Raw genomic sequence first — 21,235 nt, forward strand, 5'->3', positions numbered from 1 at the left:
AATAAAATAAAAGTGGATTTAGGCTAGTATCACTGTGTCAACTATATACTTATGACAGGTTAAGTATAATAAGCATGTATATTATGCCCCAGTAAAACATAAACAGAGAAAATACTAAAATGTAATCTTACCTGAGATTTTTCATCCAAGTTCTCTATTTTTTTAAGTCTTTGTTTTATCTGAGTTAAGTTCCCTGTTGAATCACTGAGTTCTCTTTGTTGATTTAATACAAATTCAATTTTAGTCATAACCTACAAGGAAGATATAAAGGTTTTAAAAGCATGTGAATTATTAAGAATTCACCTTTATGATTAATCTTACTGCAACTTGATATGCTATGTTTTATTGATACACATTAGAAGCCTTCCCTTTGCTGTATGAAGATGGAAGAGGAGTGGTTTGGGGGCAAAACGGGGCACTGGGAGAGAGGGACTGGAAGGGGAGGATCGGGAGAGAGGCTGCAGATGGGATATAAAATTAATAGATAAATTTGAAAAGGAGGAAAAAATATTCACCTTTAGCAGTGATCAGTTACATAAGAAATGCTATTAAACAAGAATGCCAATAGGAGAAAATTATACATATAGAAAATATGTCCAGCTATTTTGCTCACAGAAATAAATGTAATCTGTTAAGTTATAGCCTCTTAGATATCCATGCATACTTAATCATATATAAGATCACTGTGTGCATGTGTCATATATAGCAGACATACTTCTTTGTGACCTCTGGCCTCAAAACCACGCACAAGAAAGACAGAGAGAGAGAGAGAGAGAGAGAGAGAGAGAGAGAGAGAGAGAATACAACACAGAGACAATAGCAAAAATCATAAGCCATGAAAATTCTAGAAATATATGCGTCAAATAAATGAATGAGAAGGGAAAGCTTGCTTTATCGAAGTTCCTATGGTAGATAAATAAATATGGAAAGATTTTCACTGAAGGCTGCCAGAACAAAGACTGAGTCAGAAAAGAATCACCAGATGCTCTACGGACAATGCTGTGCACTCTATGGACAAATCCGAAGAGGAAAGCAGAGACTTTCCATCTTCTCCCCACGTCCTTACTACTGGCTACAAGGAGAGAAAGAGCTGTGAAGCAGTGAAGAAATCCAACAGTGCTCGCACTGGTTAATCCAAATCTGCACCAGCAAAGCGGGATAAGTGGATATTTCTGACCTTTAGATGTGACACCCTGAAAAGAGCACATCACTTCTGCACTATTCTAGTTGTCTACAGGTAGACAATCTCATCGCGAAAACACATTAAACAAACTCATGATGAACAAATTCTACTTCTAAATTGGACTATATTTTTCAAAATATTAGCAATGTAAAAATTTTTTAAAATCTAAAAATGTTCTATATCAGAGTTACAGTACTGAAAACAGCCTGGTATTGGCATAAAAACAGACAAGAGGACCAATGGAATCGAATAGAAGAATTGGATATTAATCCACACACCTATGAACACCTGATTTTTGAAAAATAAGTAAAAAATATCAAATGGGAAAAAGAAAGCATATTTAACAAGTGGTGCTGGCATAACTGGATTTCAACATGTAGAAAAATGAAAATATACCCATATCTATCACCATGCACAAAACTCAAGTCCAAATGGATCAAAGACCTCAACATAAAGCCAGCCACAATGAACCTTATAGAAGAGATAATGGGAAGTATTGGCACAAAAGACTACTTCTTAATATAACCCCAGTAGCACAGATACTGAGAGAAACAATTAATACATGTGACCTCCTAAAACTGAGAAGCTTCTGTAAAGCAAAGGACATGGTCAACCAGACCAAACGGAAGCCTACAGAATGGGAAAAGATCTTCACCAACCCCACATCAGACAGACGTCTGATCTCCAAAATATACAAAGACCTCAAGATATTGGTCATCAAAAGAAAAAATAATCAATAAAAATGGAGTACAGACCTAAACAGAGAACTCTCAACAGAGGAATCTAAAATGGCTGAAAGACACTTAAGGAAATGCTCAACATCCTTAGTCATCAGAGAAATGCAAATCAAAACAACACTGAGATTCCATCTTACATCTGTCAGGATGGCCAGGATCAAAAACACTGATGACAACTTATGCTGGAGACGTGGGAAAAGGGAACACTCCTGCATTGCTGGTGGGAATGCAAGCTGGTACAGCTCCTTTGGATGTCAGTGTGGCGATTTCTCGTAAAATTAGGAAACAACCTTCCTCAAGACCCAGTAATACCACTTTTGGGTATATACCCAAAGGATGCTCAATCGTACTGACGGAATTAGAATAATGATGACAGATAATATAAAGGCCTTGTACTGTCATTGAATGTAGTGATTCTGATAACTACAATTCTGTAAAACAGTATTCTTATTTAGTAGAAAATAACCATCCCTATGGCATGTGGTATCTAAAGATCAATGGGCATTGTTTCCTTGGAAAAATATCTTATAGCCTGAAAGCACTTTGTATTGAAAATGTCTGAAGGATGAACATGAAAGTAGAGAAAGACTCTGACCCTGTCACACTCGACATGTCAGTGCTTTGTCCCAGTGGAAGAAATGAAGGCTTGGATGCTAGCAGAGCTTTCCTTTGTTCCAAGCCAAGGAACTCGTCTCCTTTATTCTCCCCAGGATGGAAACTGGCATGCTGAAAGCCTGGCCTTCTAACACTCATGAATAAGGGCCTCCATCACAAGGAAAGAACTGTTTCAACTGACCTCTTGAAAGTCTTGCTCAAAATTCCACAGTTGCAGATACTGCTCCATTTTTAGCTGATGTTTCTCCCAAAATCCATCAAAAGCAGTTTCCATATCGTGCACTTGAGTCAGCAACCTTAACAAACAAAAGGCAAAGAATTATTTTAAAAAAAAACATTTGTGGGCCAGGTATGCAGCTAAACTTGGTCAGCTCCTTAAGATTTTAAACACTTCCCACCAACATGATATACTGTTCTGCCATGGGCCCAAAGTGACAGGGTCAAGTGAGCAGAGATTGAAATCTCTGAAACTGTAAGCCAAAATAAATACTTTCTCCATAAAAACAATAAAGAGTTAGTGAATAAATGAATGAATTATAGGCAAAGGCCAAGCCTAGTGGCACACACCTTTAATTTAATACTTAAGAGGCAGCGGAATGCAGAGCTCTGGAAGTTTAAGTCCAGCCCAGTTTATATGGAATTTCAGGCCAGCCAGAGCTACATAGTGAGATCTTTTCTCAAAAAAAATAATTATAGGCAAAAATAGTCTGTGACATTATGACACTTGGCTGAGGCAGAGAAAAATCAATGTCTGGGGAACGTAACTCTACAAGCAAACTAATGTCTGCAGACCAACCCAAGAAGAAGTTCCCAGACTTCCAGAGGTCCAGAAATACTTTCATACCTAACAGCAACAAACAATGTAAAATTCCTAGTTTGAAAATATAAGTACATTTTCAAAGAAGGGAGCGCGTACTTATTAATAGTTTGCCAATCACCGCTGATGTGCTGAGGACGTTCAAGACTTGAACTGACAGTTTCTCCAGTGTTAGGCACTTTCAGGTTCATGAGCAGAATTTTTCCTTCTTTGGTTACAGCTGTTAAGTCATTCTATATAAAGGAACAACAGGATATGTCAACCAGTTAGTAACCCAAGATGACGGATTTGAAGGGAATATACAGATAGAGAGGATGTAGATAGCAGAGGAGATACAAGCAATTCTAGCAGAGCCTTTGCTTTCACAGGATTTCAGGACCACAGAATCTGCAAGCGTGAGGCTCTGTGGCCAGGGAGATGACTCAGTTGCTTAAAATGCTTACCTCTGAAGCACAAAGGCCTGAGTTCAATATCCAAAACACATATTTTAAAAAAAAACAGGTGTGATGGTGTACATTTAGAATATGTGTGCCAGGGAGGTAGATCTAAGCAGATCCCTGAGGCTCACTGGTCAGCCAACAGAGCCTACATAGTTCCAGGCTACTAAGAGACCCTGTCCCAGAAAACAAGGTAGGAAGCTGGGAAGATGGTTCAGTGGTTAAGAGCACTGACTACTCTTCCAAAGGACCTGGGTCAACTCCTAGCACCCACATGGGGGCTCACAACTGTCTATAACTCTAGTTCCAGGGGATCTGACACACTCTTCTCACCTCCATGGGCATTGCATAAGTATGGTGCACAGACAACAGGCAAGCAAACCATCCATATACATTATGAAACAAAATAACAAACAAAGGCAAAGTGGATGTCAAATGAGAAAGAATAACATCTTCCGGCCTCCACACACATGCACTGGCAAACACAGGGCATAAACACTCACGCAAATGTCAGCTTCAAAGAAGCTCCTATCTTACCAACAGACTGGAGTCCCCAGCTGGCGAATTAGACATTACAGACAGAAGCACCAATCATGCTGTTTTGAGCTTCTTGCTACAGACAGTATTGCTTAGAAAGTTCTAACCAATCTTGTTCTATTCTGATAATATTTTTAATGTGCTCAGATCAAACCATATTAACACAATAACAACTACAATATCAGAAATCGTAAAGTTACAAAGCATATTTAATGCATATTCAGAAAAATCATAAACGTTTCTTAATAATCATTATTACCAATCACTTTGTGCCTTAAATCTTATTTTAGTTCACATGTGAGTTTAAGTAAGCACATGCTTGGGACATCTGATGTTCATCAGATATCTGAATGAGCCAAGATTTCCTTCAAAAGGTCCAAACAACTTACAAAGTTATGAGCAGATATTTGGCATAAAGAATAGGTAGTGTGGTAGAAAGGAAAAGACATGAGGCCCTAAGTTTAATTCCCAGCACCAAAAAAATAAAAAATAAATAAATATCACACTAATATTAATAAACCACAAACTATGTACTAAAAATCTATTGCATGTATACTACATACTTATCTCATTATATCATCCCCACAGCTGCATAAAAATTAGTAGTGCAAGCCAAGCCATGAGTGGTATCACATGCTTATACCTGGTGAAAGTATGAGAATCAGTAGTTCAAGGACACCTACAGCTGTGTGCTTAAAATCAGTCTAGGCTACAAGAAAGTCTGTCTCAAAGAACAACTACACCCTGGGCTACATAGTGAGAACCTAGCTCACAAACCAACAAGGACATAGGATTGCAGTTTAGTGACAGATTTTGCCTAACACTCAGGAGGCCCTGGATTCCATTCTTAATTCAACACAAAAAAGACTTCAAGGAGCAGGATGATAGGGTAAAATCTGTGTGTTCTAAACAGACATACCTTCAACATCTGATACCTCTCAGCACGAACTGCCAGAATCTCCTGTATTGCAGGAATATCATCTGGTAGCTCTGTCTCAGCAAGCTCTGTTCCAAAGGATTGCAACATCTGAGCCACTTCCTTCACTGTAAGAGCGAACTTTTCTATAGCCTGTAAAAAGCCAGAGGATCTTTGATGGAAACTCTTAACATATCAAAATTTGATCAGTAATGTGTATTGCTCTATATATGGGCATAGACAACAGACATGTATGCTACAAACTTTACTAGGAAACATTGGCACTACCCCTGACAATTAATGCTGCTAACTCTGCATCTAAACCCCCAGGAGACTAAAAAGCAGACTTGAAATCCTTAAATGTATATTTCTACATATCTGGACTCAGTCCCTGAACACTCACAGAAACTCTTTCTAAAAGATGCCATGTGCTGAGTACTTTGCTGTATGGCCTTGAACATCAGTGCCTTTCTTCCCTTAGCAAACGCAGCACTTAACAAAACTGCTTTCTAATAAGTTCACTTCTAAAGAGACATGAGACCAGCAATGTCAATCGACATTTATTAGTGTTTGTGATCAGCACTCCACAAAACATGATGATCTAAGGAGCCGGAGAGCAAGTGTTCATTGCAGGTACTGCCAAAGATCTGAAGTTGTTATCCCAAAGGTGCTGTTGCCCTAAAATGACAAAGAAGGCTGCACTATTTTGTTTCCAAAATCAGTGCCTCAGGGGAACATAGGGGCAATGCAGACACAATATAAACTATCTGTTTGGTAGGTATCTCAAGAGAGTTGCTCTTTCATTTAAGGCAAGGCACTGCTCACTCTTAATGGTTCAACTTCACGTGAACACCTGAATTGCTGAATGAACCTACCAAACACACGGTTTGAATGAGGACTAGGAAATGTGACCCTGGTTTAGTGGTTATCATTATTTTCTTCAGAAGAGTTCTCATATCGTGAGATTGTAAGTCAAGACACTTAAATCACAGGCTTTATTCTACGTGGGAGGCCACAGCCCTTACCTCTGACAAATCTAATAACTTTGGGAGTGCCACTAGGCTGCAATGAATATACTTGCACTTTCTGAGGATCTCCATATACCAAGCAGCGAGTCATTTTGTATTCATTATCTCCCAAGATCCCTATTAGGTAACATATTATCAATCTCATTTTGTAGATAGAAAAAAGACTTGGAGAGGTGATATATATTGTCCAAGATCTAAGTGCTAGGATTTGAACCCAAAGCCTTTGTTTCTTTTTTTCTACATGATCACATGATGGGGTAGGCAGAGATTTCTCTGATTTTTCCCTAGGTCTCTCCTTCAGTTGCCATCCTTAGTGACTCTTCATCATTTCTAGAAATATCTTTGAGAAGAAAACCAAAAATGTTGAATGATATATGTATTTGAAAAGTAGGAGACCCAATATTGCTTTTCCCAAGTAGGAAAATTTCTAGATAGAATGAAGGATAGGCTCTACAGTAAGGGCAGAAGCAACATACATTTCTGAAGATGATCCATTCACTGTGGCAGTACTGCAAGGTGCCGCCTAACTCAGGGGTTAATTGCTTGTCATCAATGTATGTCAGCAAATCACTAACTGAGCTCAGCATAACAACCTATGTAAATAAGCAAGAAAGACACTGTTAACTGCCCTTCGTGACAGCCCTCCATCAGACTGCAAAAGGAATTTCAGTAAACACTTAGCAGAGAATCATCCAGTTTAAAAACTTCAAACAGTTCTTTCCTGTGCATGCCCCTCCCCTGGATGCATTAACCATCTTCAGATAACAACAGTTTTTATTTACAAAACATTTCTAACAACCAATATTAGCTTCTACAGAAACCCAAACACCCTAATTCTTCTTTGTCTAAAAGGTTTCATTATTAATGAGCAATCTTGTACACACATATACATGCAAATGTGTGTATACGCGCACATGCACACACGCACACACACACAGAATTTCTGTGCTCAGAACACAGCAAAAGGACTTTATGTAGTAAGTTACGATTCAGGTATCAAATTTTATGAGCACTCTATTTAAGACAATAAAAACTAGCAAAGACTTATTTTCAAAATAAAAACCATGGTACTCCGGGCTAGCTAAGGATCATGGTATTTCAGATATATAAACCATACAGTGTTCACAGAAAATAAAAATTCCTAAGTGTACACACACATAGATATATACATACATCTATAACATATAACACGTATTTTTCAAAAGGCATTGCCTTGTTATAAGTTGTCTGAACTAGTCCTTTTTAACAGTAGAAGCAGATGGCTGAAAGACATTTCAGAATTAAAATTTTGAGAGACAAATTTTACTTTAAGTGTTACAAGGACACATGCAAAACAAACAGTATAAGATACAGAACACATAAGCATTAGGAGGACCAGAGAGTCAAGCAATAATCTTACTGGTAGTTTCACCATAAAATCCTCCTGGCTAAATCGAAATCCAATGTCCGTGAAAGTCCTCTGAAGAAAACTGGTAGGGCGTAAAACCAGGACTAAGTGTAAGCTCCCGGGGAAAGAGGCCTATAGCAAGAAAGAACAAAAGAGTGAGCCGGGACACAATTGACACAACAAACTCCCAACTGAGCACAAATCAGAAGACATGTCATTGGAGGAAGCAAACTTCAAAGTTACAGAAGTCAATAAAAGGCCAACCTGTTTAAGTGACTGATGATAATATCTGAAAACATGAAAATAGAATGACATAGGGCTATTGGGTCAGATCCTTATAATGTTGCCAGTGTGGAATTTTCTAACAGGACACAAGCAGATCCTAACCTGCAAAGAATTAGGCTCTAAAGCTGTATCTTGAAATTAGTTTACTGTTTCTGATGTTTTCTTTCTTTTTAATTGATATATTAATATTAGGCTTATTCTTGTCAGAAACAACTATAATTTGATACATACATATAATATGTATAATATGTGATGATCACATCATTAATTAGCATATCTTTCACCCCAAACATTAGCATTTCTGTATCAGGAACTTTCAAACTCTTCTAGTTATCTCATAATTACAGAGTGAAATTAACCCTGCCTCATAGGACACCACAACTACTTCCTCCTCTTTAACTGTGCACCTAATATCCAGCTTCATTATATGTCTCTTTGTCTCTCCCTTCCCCTCCCTATACTAAGAGACTCCTAGTCTATGTTCCATTTCCAAGTGATCAGCTTTTGTAGCTTCTACCAATGAGGGAAAATATGAAACTGGCTGTTTTTCTGTGCCTGGCTCATTTTACTCAATAACATTTCCATCTCCAGTTCCATCCATGTTATCAAAAACAATGGATGCTATGTCATAGTTTTCCAGCATGTATCCATTTTTAAAGATGTATTTATTATTCATACAGTAGTCTGCCTACATGTATGCCTGCATGCCAGAAGAAGACACCAGATCTCAATATAGGTGATTGTAAGCCACCATGTGGGTGCTGGGAATTGAACTCAGGACCTCTGGAAGAGCAGCCAGTGCTCTCAACCTCTCAGCCATCTCTCCAGTCCCCAACAGTTTATCTTTTAATCCATGGATGGACATGTTGCATAGTTCCACACACTGCCTATTATTGATAATCTTGCAATCAACATGGATATGCAGGTATTCCTTTACGATACTCATTTTAATTTCTTTGGACATCAGTGAGATTGTTGGATTATATGCTAATTATATTCCCAATTTTTGTGAAGAAACTGTTCTCCAATAATGATGCTGATTTTCATTCCTACCATGTACAAGGCAGCTCTCCTGTCTTCATCTTTGTCAGCATGCTACTTTTGGTCTTTTGCATGTTTTCCATTCTAGCCTTATTGTGATTTGTGATGCTGATCATGTGTATACACCTGTTTGATATTTGTAGAACTTCTTTTAAGAAATGTTATTCATACCATTTACCAATTTTTAATTAGACAGGGCTTTTGAGGAGTTTTTTGTTTTGTTTGGGCTATTGAGGTTGTTTTTTTTAATACTCTAGGTATTAACCCCTTAATGAACAAACATTTTAAAAATATTATTTCTGTTCTGTAGACTATCCCTGCATTGTGTTTATTGTTTCCTTTTTATACAGAAGTTCTTTTCATTAATTTAATCCTGTTTGCCTATTTATCTTATGCTTTGGGGCCCATATTTATAAATATAGCACACATCTGAAGAACCCACTTTCGTTAAAGTAAAATAAGAAAGGAAGGACTCGAACCCCCTAAAACTGGTTTCAAGCCAGTTTTATATGTTTCACTGATACCAATTCATTTAAGAATGCTTCCTATAGTTTTTGAGAGTGTTAATAGTTTCATAGTTTTGAGATTTTGTATTTAGGTGCTTGATCCAATTTGATTTATTTTTTAATGTTGAAAGATAGGAAGCTAGTTTTGTTCATATATGTATATCTCCACTACCATTTATTATATATGCCCTTGGTTCTTTTTGATGAAAACTGGTTGAAAATAAATTTCTGGGTTCTGTTCCACTCCATTGGTTTAGGTTCCTGCCTTTATGTCACAAAATTGCTGAATTTGAAGTCAAATTGTATTTATTTCCTGTAAAAACGAAAACAGATAATGGAGCAGCCAAATGGCTCAGTAGGTAAAGGCATTTGCTATGAAAGCCTGGTGACCTGAGTTCCATCCCCAGAACCCACATGAAGTTGGAAGGAGAGAACTGACTCCACAGAGTTGCCAGAGCCTCACATACAAACACATATTATGCACATACACACCATAATAATAATAAATTTTATAAGAAAATTTAAAAACAGAATAAGGAGGCAAGTCCTTGGGATAACCGAAAAAAACCAAAGGGAGCTGAAATATTATTTATCTATACGTATAAACAACTGATGAAAACTGTATCATAAAATCACGTTCTTGTTTTTATCCAAGGAAGCCTTATTTTCATTGCTATGTGAACACTCCATGCATTTAAATGAAAGATTATCAAGCACATACAGGCATTGAGAATACACAAATTAATTAAATGCTGTCCCTTCCAAGAAAATGACAATTTAATAACTGAGTTTATTAGTAATCAACACAGCATGGTAAGCCAAAAAATAAAAGAATTAGAATAATATACACAGGAAACAATATCACAAAAGTTATGAAACATGAGAGGACCAAATAGCCTTTAAGAAAAAAGAAAAATTAATTGAATCAAAATGCCATCCAAATTTTTTCAGTATTTCCCCAGCTTCTAGAAAAAAAAAGTCTGGCACATAGTAGGGCAGTTCTAGCTTTTAGTTCTGTAGCTGTGATAAGTATTCTGACTAAAAGTGATGTGGGGTTAGAGTTCAGTTTATAACGCCAGGTTATACAGTCCATCATGTGAAGAACTCAAAGCCAAAAGAATATGCGGGAACTGGTCACACTCACAGAGAGGAAATAGATGCACCTAAGGGCTTGGTACTCAGCTCACCTTCTCCTCTCTTAAACAGTTCAGAATCAGCTGCCAAGGGGATAGTGGTGTCTAAAGTGAGCATGGTTTTCCCCCATTGATGATCAAAACAGTCTTCCATACGTCAACAGGATCTTTATAATTCCTCATTGAGACCCTCTTCCCAGAGGATTACAGATTGTGTCAAATTGACAAGGCCAACTGTAATCTCTTGGTCTGGTCTGTCACCTGGGTACCCTGTCCCTTTAAAAGACAAGCCCCGCCCACTTCCACCAAAGCAAGTACCTCCCCCCTTTCTCTCTCTCCTTCTTCTAGAGAGGTAGCTTCAGACTCTCTCTCTTCTCCTCCTCCTTCTCCCCTTCTCCCCCTTTTTCCCTCCATATAAAATAAACTTTATAGTTCAGCTCTCTCTTCCTGGCATATCTATCTGTTTCTCTCCCACCAAGGCCTCAGGCCACCAGCCAGGAGACCCACCAAGGAGACTTGGGTGACCCCTGCTGCCCCTTGTGGGACCAGTACCCCATCATCTCTTCATAAATGATAACACCAACCATCACAGCAGTGAAAAATACTTGCTACGGAAAGAAATTCCAAAACAAAAGAACAGGGACTACAACGCAAGATTGGCTATAAAAAGAAACAGCATGGCCCACTATTATATCACCACATATTAAATGTGTACTCTATGTCAAATATTTAGCCAGTACTTATAAGTCTACTTTACCATAGTTCAGTGAATGAGTTAAGTTGCCCTTTTTACAAATAAGGTGAAGCTCAGAGTGTGCTTAAGCATAACCTATGAAGCCTTGTCTTATACTAAGACTGTGGCCTTAGTCATTGAACTACCCCACCTCTTGAAGATGCCCTATCAAGAAAGGTAGAGGAAAAGGACCATGAAGGGACGAGATGTTGGAGAGGCAGACAAGAACCATAACAGGAGCTAGTCTGATGTTTTCCCCCTTAGAAGTTAAGGAAATCAATCTTTTGAGTACTAGAGCACCATGGTCAGACACATATTTTATTTTATTTTAAAATTTGATGTGGTTCTAGGAATTAAACCCAAAGCTAAATGCAAGTGCCCTACCATGGAACTACAATCCTAGCCACGTCCTCTTAGGTCTCATGAGCCTTGAGAAAGAACTGAATTCAGATACAAGGAGAACCAGACTTGCGGTGACCTTGTAGAAAGGTACAGTAATCCAACAGTCAGATCCTCAACCAGAGCAAAAGTAGCAAGAGTCATGGCAAAATCCAGGAAGTAGCATCATTAAATCATAATGATTAAGTGTACTTGATGAGATAGAGGGACTCAGTGAAATCCGTTCCAAGGTTTGAGATTTGAGTAACCCAGATGGGAACAAAAAAATAAGCATGTTTTATGAAGGAAAGCAAGATTCTGGTTTTTTTTTCTATAGATGCTGTGTTTGGAAGAGCCAGCAAGGCATTCTCATGATATCTATAAGACAGTTCTCTGCATCTTCTTCCATCAGTTACTAAATGAAGGTTCTAGGGTGACAACTAGGGTAGTCACCAATCTGATCTCAGGAGAAGGCCAGTCAGATACTCTCTCCATTATTGCTAGGCATTTTAGAAGGCCTTTCTCAGCCTTGATGCAGGGGGGAGGGGATTGGTCCGGCTCAACTTAACAACTTGCCAGGCTTTGTTGACTCCCTGTAGGAGGCCTTACCTTTTCTGAGGAGTGGATGCGGGTGGAGTAGGAGGAGGAGTGGGAGGGAGAGAGGGAGGAGGGGACGAAGAGGAACTGTGGTTGGTATGTAAAATGAATAAAAAAAATTAATAAAAAAAGATAGCTCTCCGTAGGGAAGGAGAGAGCAAAGGTCTCATTTGGGAGTACAGTCATCGACATCAAGAGGGAACATTAAAGTATAACAAAGCAAACTATACAGAAATGTTTCAAGTATACTCATTTTAAGAATAATACAGTACCTGCGATTGAACAAAGCTACAAAAACAAAATGAACAATGAGTTTATGAGAACTTCTTGTACCCCTGTTCAATTTAGTTCTGCAGTTAAAGGTACTCTAAACAATAAAGTCTATAAAAAAAGAAAATAATAACATTATTGATACAAAACCTAGATCGCAGGACTGGCAAATAAGTCAGTGGGAAAAAGCACTGGTTACTTTTCCGGAGGACCAAAATCTGGTTTCCAGCACTTAAGTCAGATGGCTCACAACCATCTGTAAGTCCAGTCCCAAGGGATCTGTCACCTTCTTCTGTCCTCCTAAGGTCCTGCAGTACTGCATGCACGTGGTGCACAGAAGTAGTTTCTGACACTCATAAACATAAAAACAAAATCTTCAAAAAAACTTTAAGGCCAGCTTGATCTACTTAGGAAGCTCCAGACCACTCAGAGCTATATAATGAGACCCTGTCTAAAAAGAGAGGGGTAAGGGAGAGAGAGATGAGAGGAGGATGGAACAAAGGGGGAGAGAGAGGGGAGAGGAGAGCGGAGGAGAGGAAAGGAGAGGGAAGAGAGGGAGGGGAGAGGAGAAGAGAGGGAAGAGAGGGAGAGGAGAGGAGAGAAAAGAAAAAAATGGTTCAGTGATTAAGAGCACTGGCTGTTCTCCCAAAGGACCTAAGTTCAGTCCTCACCATCCATATCAAACATCTTACAGGTGTCTATAACTCAAGTTCCAGGGACTCTGGTCTCTGACTGTACTTATACATACAGGTGAAAGCACACATACACACACATGCACAGACAAGTGTGTATACACATGCACGCACACACACAATTAAAATATATAAAATATTTAAAAATGAAATAAAATAAAAACACATGTATTGGGTAGAGACTTGATTTCTTGTTTCTCTTGAAAAATCAAAGACTGGACAGTACTTGTGCCCATTTTCCCAACCTGACAACACTTGCCTGGGACTGACTGCTTAGTACCCCATTTTTGGACACTCTTTTGTTCACTACAGTGCTCACCACTTCCACTTCCTGTTCCTCCTCAACATAAAGGAAGTATGCTGGTAGGCATTTGCTACCATTTAGGCTAGATGTTACCAAATCCTCACTTCTTCCTCATGCACGGTTTATGGACTGAACTGTAAACTGATTCTTGTACCATCCCCTTTATGTTTCTCCAAATTTTTCTTGTTGATAGAGTCTAGTTTTTCAGGTCAACTAGGGTTTTAATTCTGTTGGATACTTGATAAAATCTCTGAGTACAAGTTTCTTACTGCTGCTATAAGGCAACACTATTCACTGCTGTGCTTCTGGGGGTCAGAAGGCCAAGATTAGCATCACTGGACTAAAAGCAAGGCATTCATTCCAGGCTGCTTTCCTTCTCCATGCTCTAGATAAGAATCTATTACCTTGACATTTTCAGTTTCTAGGGACTGCCCATCACCTCTTTGGTTTATGGCCTTGCAATTGTTTTGAGCTCAGCTTCTGTCATTCCCTCTTCTCTGAAGCTTTCTTCACTTCCTTTCCTTTTTTTTTTTATGATACTCAGGATAGAACCCAAGGCCTCACACATGCAAGATAAGATCTCTACTACTGAGCTAAACCACAATTCCTCTCTCTTTTGATAATAAAGATCCTTGTGATTATACAAGTCCTACCTTGAAAATTTGGGATAATCTCCCAATCTCAACACTACTTTTATTATCAATGACAGAGTCTCGTGTATCCCAAATTGGCTTTGAATTTTGTGCCTCAAACTTCTGATCCTCCTGCCTCTAACTCCCTAATAAAGGCAAGTGCTACCACATCTATCTCAAGTTGCAGCTCTGAGTGTAACCAGGATGTTGTGCATGCTAAACAGGCAGTCTACCAACTGGGCTACAATCCTAGCCTCCTCAAGATTCTTCATCACATCACGTCCATTCTTTTACCATAGCCTATTCATAGGTTTGGGAATTGGGTCATAGACATATGGAAATTGATTATTCTGTTCACTGTACTCCAGCTGTTAAATGAAGATGGAAATAGCACCTCTTCACATTAAGAACTTAGCAGAGTGTTTTAATAATGTTCACTGTGAGTATGAGTCTCAGGATAAGCCTTTAATAAATATTAATAGTCCTACCCTTGCACTCTTGAAGCTTAGAAGTCCTGAAAGAAAAGTCTATTAAAATATACCTGCTTTATATGTAATTTTTTGCTTGGTTGCTTGTTTCTTAAAGAGTGTATGTGCTGGGAATGTATGGTGCTCTGCTAGCAGGCATGAGGTCACGGGTTCATTGACCAGCATGTAACAACAGAAACATAAGCTGAAAATAGAGGGGCTGTGAAAAGTATTTGCATAAAGTTGTAAATTCACTTTGTACGGGACAATTTGCAAGCACCTGTTCATGGCTGATTGGGACAATCTAGGATTAAAAACTCACTGCATTTGACTTGCCTGTGAACATGGAAGATATAACTAAAATGCCTCGTCTGAACTGTTATGCTTCAATTTCATAAAACAAATAACTGGTAAATCAGATGAACTACTTAATGCAACTCATTTGTTGAGTAGCTGCATAAATGAGATTAGCTATTGCTTAGCATAATTTCAGAATCATTCTGTAGTGAAAAACACCACAAGTGTAACTCTATAAACAGTAAAGGAACTACTCATATTTTGAATGTACATTTCCCTTTAAAATGATGTTTAGGAAGTTCTTCTACATCAGCACTATACTGAAAAAATCCTAAGCAGAACTTCACTTTTCTAATCCTCAGGAATTAGTGGATACTAGAAATGCATTTGGAACCAGCATGCAGAATAATAGCAGAGAGAATGGCTTCTCAAATGATGGGAGGGTTAACTGAAAAATGGCCCCTTGGGAGAATTGAGAGTTGGATAGCCATCCAATTTAAGTCTATTTATTTTATATTGTATTTAAGTGTGTGTTTGAGAGAGAGAGAGAGAGAGAGAGAGAGAGAGAGAGAGAGAGAGCGTGTGTGTGTGTGTGTGTGTGTGTGTGTATTAATACACGTGTAGGAGCCCAAAGAGACCGAAAGAGGTTATCAGATCCTCTGGAACTGGAATTTCCAGCAGGCTGTGAACCATCTGACATGCTTGCTATGAACTGAACTCAGACCCTTTAGAAGAACAGAAGTGCCCTTAAGTACTGAGCCATTTCCCCAGCCCCTAATTTATGACTATTTACAATCATTGTTTAATGCATTAATATTGTATTCTTCATTTTCCTACCCATGACTATCAAATTCAGTTCTCTTTCTTTGGTGTAATATTCATTATCACTTAAATATTTGTGGACTTTCACAAGTATCTCAGATGGAAAGTTAAAGCTCCCCAGTTGTGCTAGGTATGGTGGCTCATGCCTATAATGCGAGCACTCAGGAGTCCATCCTGGGCTAACATTCTAAGTCAGCTTGAGCTGCTTACTAGGATGCTGTGTCAAAAACAAGTGGTTGTGATTATCATTGCTCCAAGACTCTAGGTTTTGCTATGGTTTCTGTTGATTGGTTGGTTAGTAGGTTGGTTGATTAGTTGTTGCTTTTTTGGGTTTTTTTTGGGAGGGGTTGTTTTGTTCTGTTGTTTTGTTGTTTTTTTTTTTTTATTTGAGACAAGGTCACTTCTAGCTAACCTAGCTAGATCAAGATGGCCTCGAATTCAGAGATCTGGCTGTCTCTGCCTTCTTAGTGCTGGAATTCAAAGTGTGCACCACCATGCCTGGCAAAATCCCTATTTTTAAAGAGGGGGGAACAGACTATAATTTTGTGAAAACATTGTAGAGTATAAACAAAACACATCTGTGGGCTACAATCACTAAATGGAAACATTCATATATCTGAACATGGGTCAATATGAATAATATATATTCACTCTCCTTTCTTTGCTTCACATGAGAATCTATATGGAATAGAGACATCTGTAGAAAATTTAAATTGACAAGCCATGCAGATTAAGAGTATGTTGTCCAAAAAAGATTAATTTGTCCATGTTTATGTGGATATATGTGTATGTGTGTGTGTATGTATGAAGGTAGCCAAAGTATTTTATTCTCTATACAAAAAAAGTTTATATCTAAGAATTTCCAGATAATACATGTTAAATGAGCAATTTAATAAAAAATCAAACAGCATATCATAACAGATATGCAGAGCACAGCAATCACAGAACATGACCACTGAGCTGTGATGTTTGAGTTTAGTAATACAGCATTTCTAAATGCTTTAAGAATATCTAATCTCTATGGTTATATAAACATGAAAAGGCACAATTTCTATTTTCTCCAAAATTAAGCTCTACATTCTAAATCCATGAATCATTTTCAAGAACTTGTCAGAACAGCAAAGAGAAGCAGTCATAACATAGGTCAGTCTTTTTGTTTCTTCTTTTAAAAAAATAAAAACCAGAGAAAGACTGCTTGAGAAGACTCAGCACTACTTTTGAGTTTCTTGCAGACATTTCTCTCTATCCTTTGAGATTCCAACAAGCAGCTACCTAAGGGCACATACCTGTAACTAGAACAAGCTGCTCACTGTCACGGAACTTGGACGCGTGTGCCCAACCACTCACTGCTCACAGCCCCAACCCTGCCTTCTGCAGCAGCTCTTCCTAGTTGTTAAAGAGAACAGACCCAAAACGTATTCTCTATTATCTTCCCCTCCTAAAGAACAGATGGTCTTGTCCTTGACTCATATACCAGCCCCAGGACTGCCCAGGTGCATGGTCTTCACCAAGACATAAACCTGATATGCCACTTAACTATTAAAGCCCTGAAGTAAAGTTATTTAATATTCTTTTGTGTGATACTTTCAGGGAGGCAACTCACTCATCCTATGGGATGGCTAGCTATTTCTTCTTCTTAAAAAAAAGTTATGTGGGTATTTTGCCTGCATGTATGTCTATGTACCGTGTGCATGCCTATTGTCTCCAACGGCTAGAAGAAGGCATAGGATTCCTCAGGACTGAAATTACAAATGGTTGCAAGGCACTATGTAGGTGCTGGAAACCAAAGCCAGGTGTACTAAGGAAGAGCAGCAGGTGCTCGTCACCACTGAGCCATCGCTCTAGCTCTTTAGGTATTTCATTAGAAATGTTCAAACTGTGCTGTTTCTATTTCTACAGCATTTCTCTCTTAACCTTTCAGCCAAAGAAAGACAATATTATTAAGGACCTTTGACGGTAAGGGATTACCTACATGACTGACTTGTTACACACACTGCTCGATTTAGCTTTCCTACTATGGTATCACAGTAGGTATTATCCCTTCTTACAGCGTGAGAAATGAAGCATTGTGGGGAAACAGCGGTACTAGGCCTTTCTGGGTCATAAATAGCTTTTTATCTACACTTAACCTTTCATATACATGCAGATTTACTCTTTGCAATTTAGAAATGAATTCATTTAACTCTACAAAATGGGACCAGTTAACAATTTTTGAAGTTATGGAAAACAATCGAGCATCCTGTAGCCCATGAAATGAAAACTGTGGATGCCAGGAAGAGTTGACCTGCATGACCTGTCACTGAGGAGGGAGAAAGGGAAGCGGAAAGGACCAAATGAGAGTGAGCTGTGGGCTTTTTTCTATAGCGGGGAGGCTCATTAGCAGGATCAAAGGGAATAGATTCATCCTGTTCTGACTTCATAGCTAGCAGGAGTTGGGTGGGGGAACAGGAGGCACAGAGAGAAGGCTTGGAACAAAGGTAAGAGAAAGCTAATATCATGACAGTATATGATGACATGGGAAAACCCCATGACCCGGAGCTATAGGGAGGAGTTTCCTATGGCAAGAGCTGCTTTAATTATCTCCCCTATCCTAACCCTATCCGCACTCTCAATTGTACAGAACATATGAGTGCCCTCGAGTGTTGCCCGGCAACTTGCCAAGAGCCCTGGGGAAGAGGATAGTCCTAAGCAATACCAATTCCTTGTAGTTTTTCCCTTTTATCACATGTATCTCTTCTAATCCCCTCCTTACTGCTCAGTGAATCTTTCAATTTCCACCAGGTAATCAGTTTAATCCCCTCTTGAGACTTTGCATTCTACCAGGCCTTCTTGTTAGGCCTACCACAGCCTCCAGAATCAGTCCAAATCCAAAAGTCCTTCCCAATTAAGCCATTTTGTCACTAACTAAGGGCCCAAATCCTTCACTCTAGTCAAACAAAACAAATTTTCCTACCACTCGAGCTCTAGGCTTCAGAATCAATCCAATCAATTGCATTTTTAGATACCTGCTCCTAGCAGGCCACTTAAATTCATTTGAGGGAAATAAAAATCATGGGAAAAATTCAGAGAAAGGTAAGAGAAACACATGTCGTGACTTAAGGTGCAAACAAATGACATCTGCCATGGCAGGCCTTCCCCACATCTAGCCTGAAGTTCTTTTGAAACAAATATTTACAGATATACTTTTCCTCTCTCCTGGACTGAGAGTGTCTTTAGTCAAGAGCTATTATATATTTACCATTGAAACTGGAGTCAGAGGGAACACAGTGAAGATACACCTATTCAATTACTACCTGGGTGCTGTATCTGTGTGTGTATTAAAGTGTGTGTACATAAAAGTTTAGTGTTGAGAAAATATGTATGCACAGAAAGGAATTAGGAACTTTCCAAAAGGTGAAGTGAAGGCACCTTTGCTACTAAAACTGTGAACGTCAGTTCCATACAATATTGCAAACACACACACACACACACACACACACACACACACACATTTTACATGTATTATAAATTGGTTGCTAAAGTTTGACACAAGTATGTATTCTCATAATGTAAAATCATGTGTAGGACTGAATACATACTTTATCAAAATAAACGTAATTGTTAAAGAACATTCTAAGCTAAAATGCTTATTAGAAAAATCTTTCTCTCAACTATTAGCATTTGCTGTCACTCAGCAACAATGCAATTCTTTTCATTCCTTGTCCTCGATTGGATTTTAATTTATTTTTTATAGGTAATTTTTAGCTTTTCACTTTTGTGTATGTTACCTCAATACTTGAACAGGCAAGTTTCTATCTTAAGTCAACAATAAGAGTAACAATCTGTTGGGTTTTTTTTTAAAGGTGACACTTAATGACCTGTGGATGAGTGGCTTGATAATAAATTAGCCTGGGTTATTTCAACATTCCTCTAAAACAAATCTGAAGATTATGGAAGAAATTTTCTGAGTAATTTAGAATATGAATATATGAATGAATGAATGAATGAATGAATGAATGAATGAGTAGATAGGAAAGTTTATGGAAAGTAACCAAAGGAGGAACTTGAAAATTGTAGCGTATGCTGGAAAACAAGCCACTTTCCTGTCCTTTCTAACAGTTGGTAATGGGTAGAATTTTGCCCCTTGAAAGTGCACATTTATAAAAGACCTGAAACTACAAAAATTTCCTATCATTACAGATGCTTAAATGCTTCCACTTTTAAAGTCACAGCTAAGCGGCTGCCTTTTTAAGTGGTGGTGAAATTGCCTCCAGACCCATCCAGGATATCACACTCTATTTACCAGTGTCCAAAAAAAAAAAAAAACAAAAACAAAAAACCATAAACCCTTTTGTTAGGTATTCTTTTTACTGGTTATTTAAAGCTATGCAGGCAAACCATTCTAAATTGCTAATACACTCTTAAACAAATAACATGACCAGCAATGCTCTCTGATAAACTTGATGACATTGAGATTTTGAAGCGATATTCTACCTCTTTTCCTTAGATTACCCTCGGCTGGTCTCACAGTAATCACATCAATGCAATTCACGAAAATACAAGAGTCCATTCTCCCCATCTGTCCTTAAAAGCCCCACTCAGCAGTTTGTGCTGTAGCACCATGCTGCAGCATCCCTGCACTTGAACTTGGGAATAGGCTTTCCAGGACTGCAGGCAGAGCCCTTACCGCATTCCTTCTGAACCTCATCTTGCCTCTCGGGGGATTTGCTTCTGCCATCTCGCCTATACACAATTACACTCTTCTTTTCCGATTGTCAACGCAACATTGATGAAATACGAGCTGCTTCTTGGGTGGTATTTAAAAGCAGCAGCCAAAAATCTCTATCAAACAAAGCTACGGCTGCTTCCATTACCACCGCGGCAGAGCTGCAAAAAAAATCGACTAGCCCTGATTAGTCAGCTGACAGGTCCTTCCCTGCTGCTCATTGTGATTCAGAGTTGACACAGTCCCCCAACTACTTAGCCTGATTGAGCCTTGTGGATTAGCTTGTGCTGGACTATTCAAGAAGATCAGGCACGTCCTAATAGTGGAGGGAGAGAGAAAAAAAGCGCTCTCCTCCTCAGGAACAGTCCGGATGGGACTGGCTTGCCTCTGCGTAGTTAGATTTTTTAAGGTGGAATGCTAAGATTCTTTGTGAAGGTAGTACTCACTGATACCTTGTCCTCTTGTCCTGCACTGCTCTGAGACTTAAACTTCAATTCTATATTGTATTACTACATTCTATTCTGGGCTTAAGGGTTGACAAGTGTTACAGTTTATGAAGCTGTATCCTGATAATCTTGAAAAAAGAGAATATGCACGCAAACTTTTTAAGATGGAGAAGATTCTCCCTCAAATTAACCTTCCCACAAATAGCTAAAGAGAGCATTTTGAATGTTTTTACCACAAAGAAATGATAAACGTTTGATGTGATAGACATG

At 38.6% G+C, this 21,235-nt stretch overlaps 1 protein-coding gene across 5 annotated transcripts in view; it reads right to left on the minus strand.

Annotated features, from left to right (window-relative positions):
* Mcf2 (MCF.2 cell line derived transforming sequence) overlaps positions 1–20,876 on the minus strand; it is a 74,366-nt gene extending 53,490 nt beyond the window's left edge. For 4 of the 5 annotated variants that reach the window (XM_013350472.2, XM_026784923.1, XM_013350471.2 and 1 more), the window contains exons 1-7: positions 20,481–20,876; positions 7,670–7,789; positions 6,747–6,863; positions 5,246–5,395; positions 3,452–3,585; positions 2,717–2,831; positions 132–251 (exon numbers count right to left, since the gene is read on the minus strand). In XM_013350472.2, coding sequence (XP_013205926.1) covers positions 132–251; positions 2,717–2,831; positions 3,452–3,585; positions 5,246–5,395; positions 6,747–6,863; positions 7,670–7,789; positions 20,481–20,531 — 807 coding nt within the window. In that variant the 5' untranslated portion in view covers positions 20,532–20,876. The remainder of the gene's footprint in view (positions 1–131; positions 252–2,716; positions 2,832–3,451; positions 3,586–5,245; positions 5,396–6,746; positions 6,864–7,669; positions 7,790–20,480) is intronic. The other variant, XM_026784924.1, reaches the window with a different exon arrangement.
* Positions 20,877–21,235: the final 359 nt, after the last annotated feature.

Source organism: Microtus ochrogaster, chromosome X, assembly GCF_000317375.1.
Source record: "Microtus ochrogaster isolate Prairie Vole_2 chromosome X, MicOch1.0, whole genome shotgun sequence".
In the NCBI taxonomy this organism is placed as follows: Eukaryota; Metazoa; Chordata; class Mammalia; order Rodentia; family Cricetidae; genus Microtus; species Microtus ochrogaster.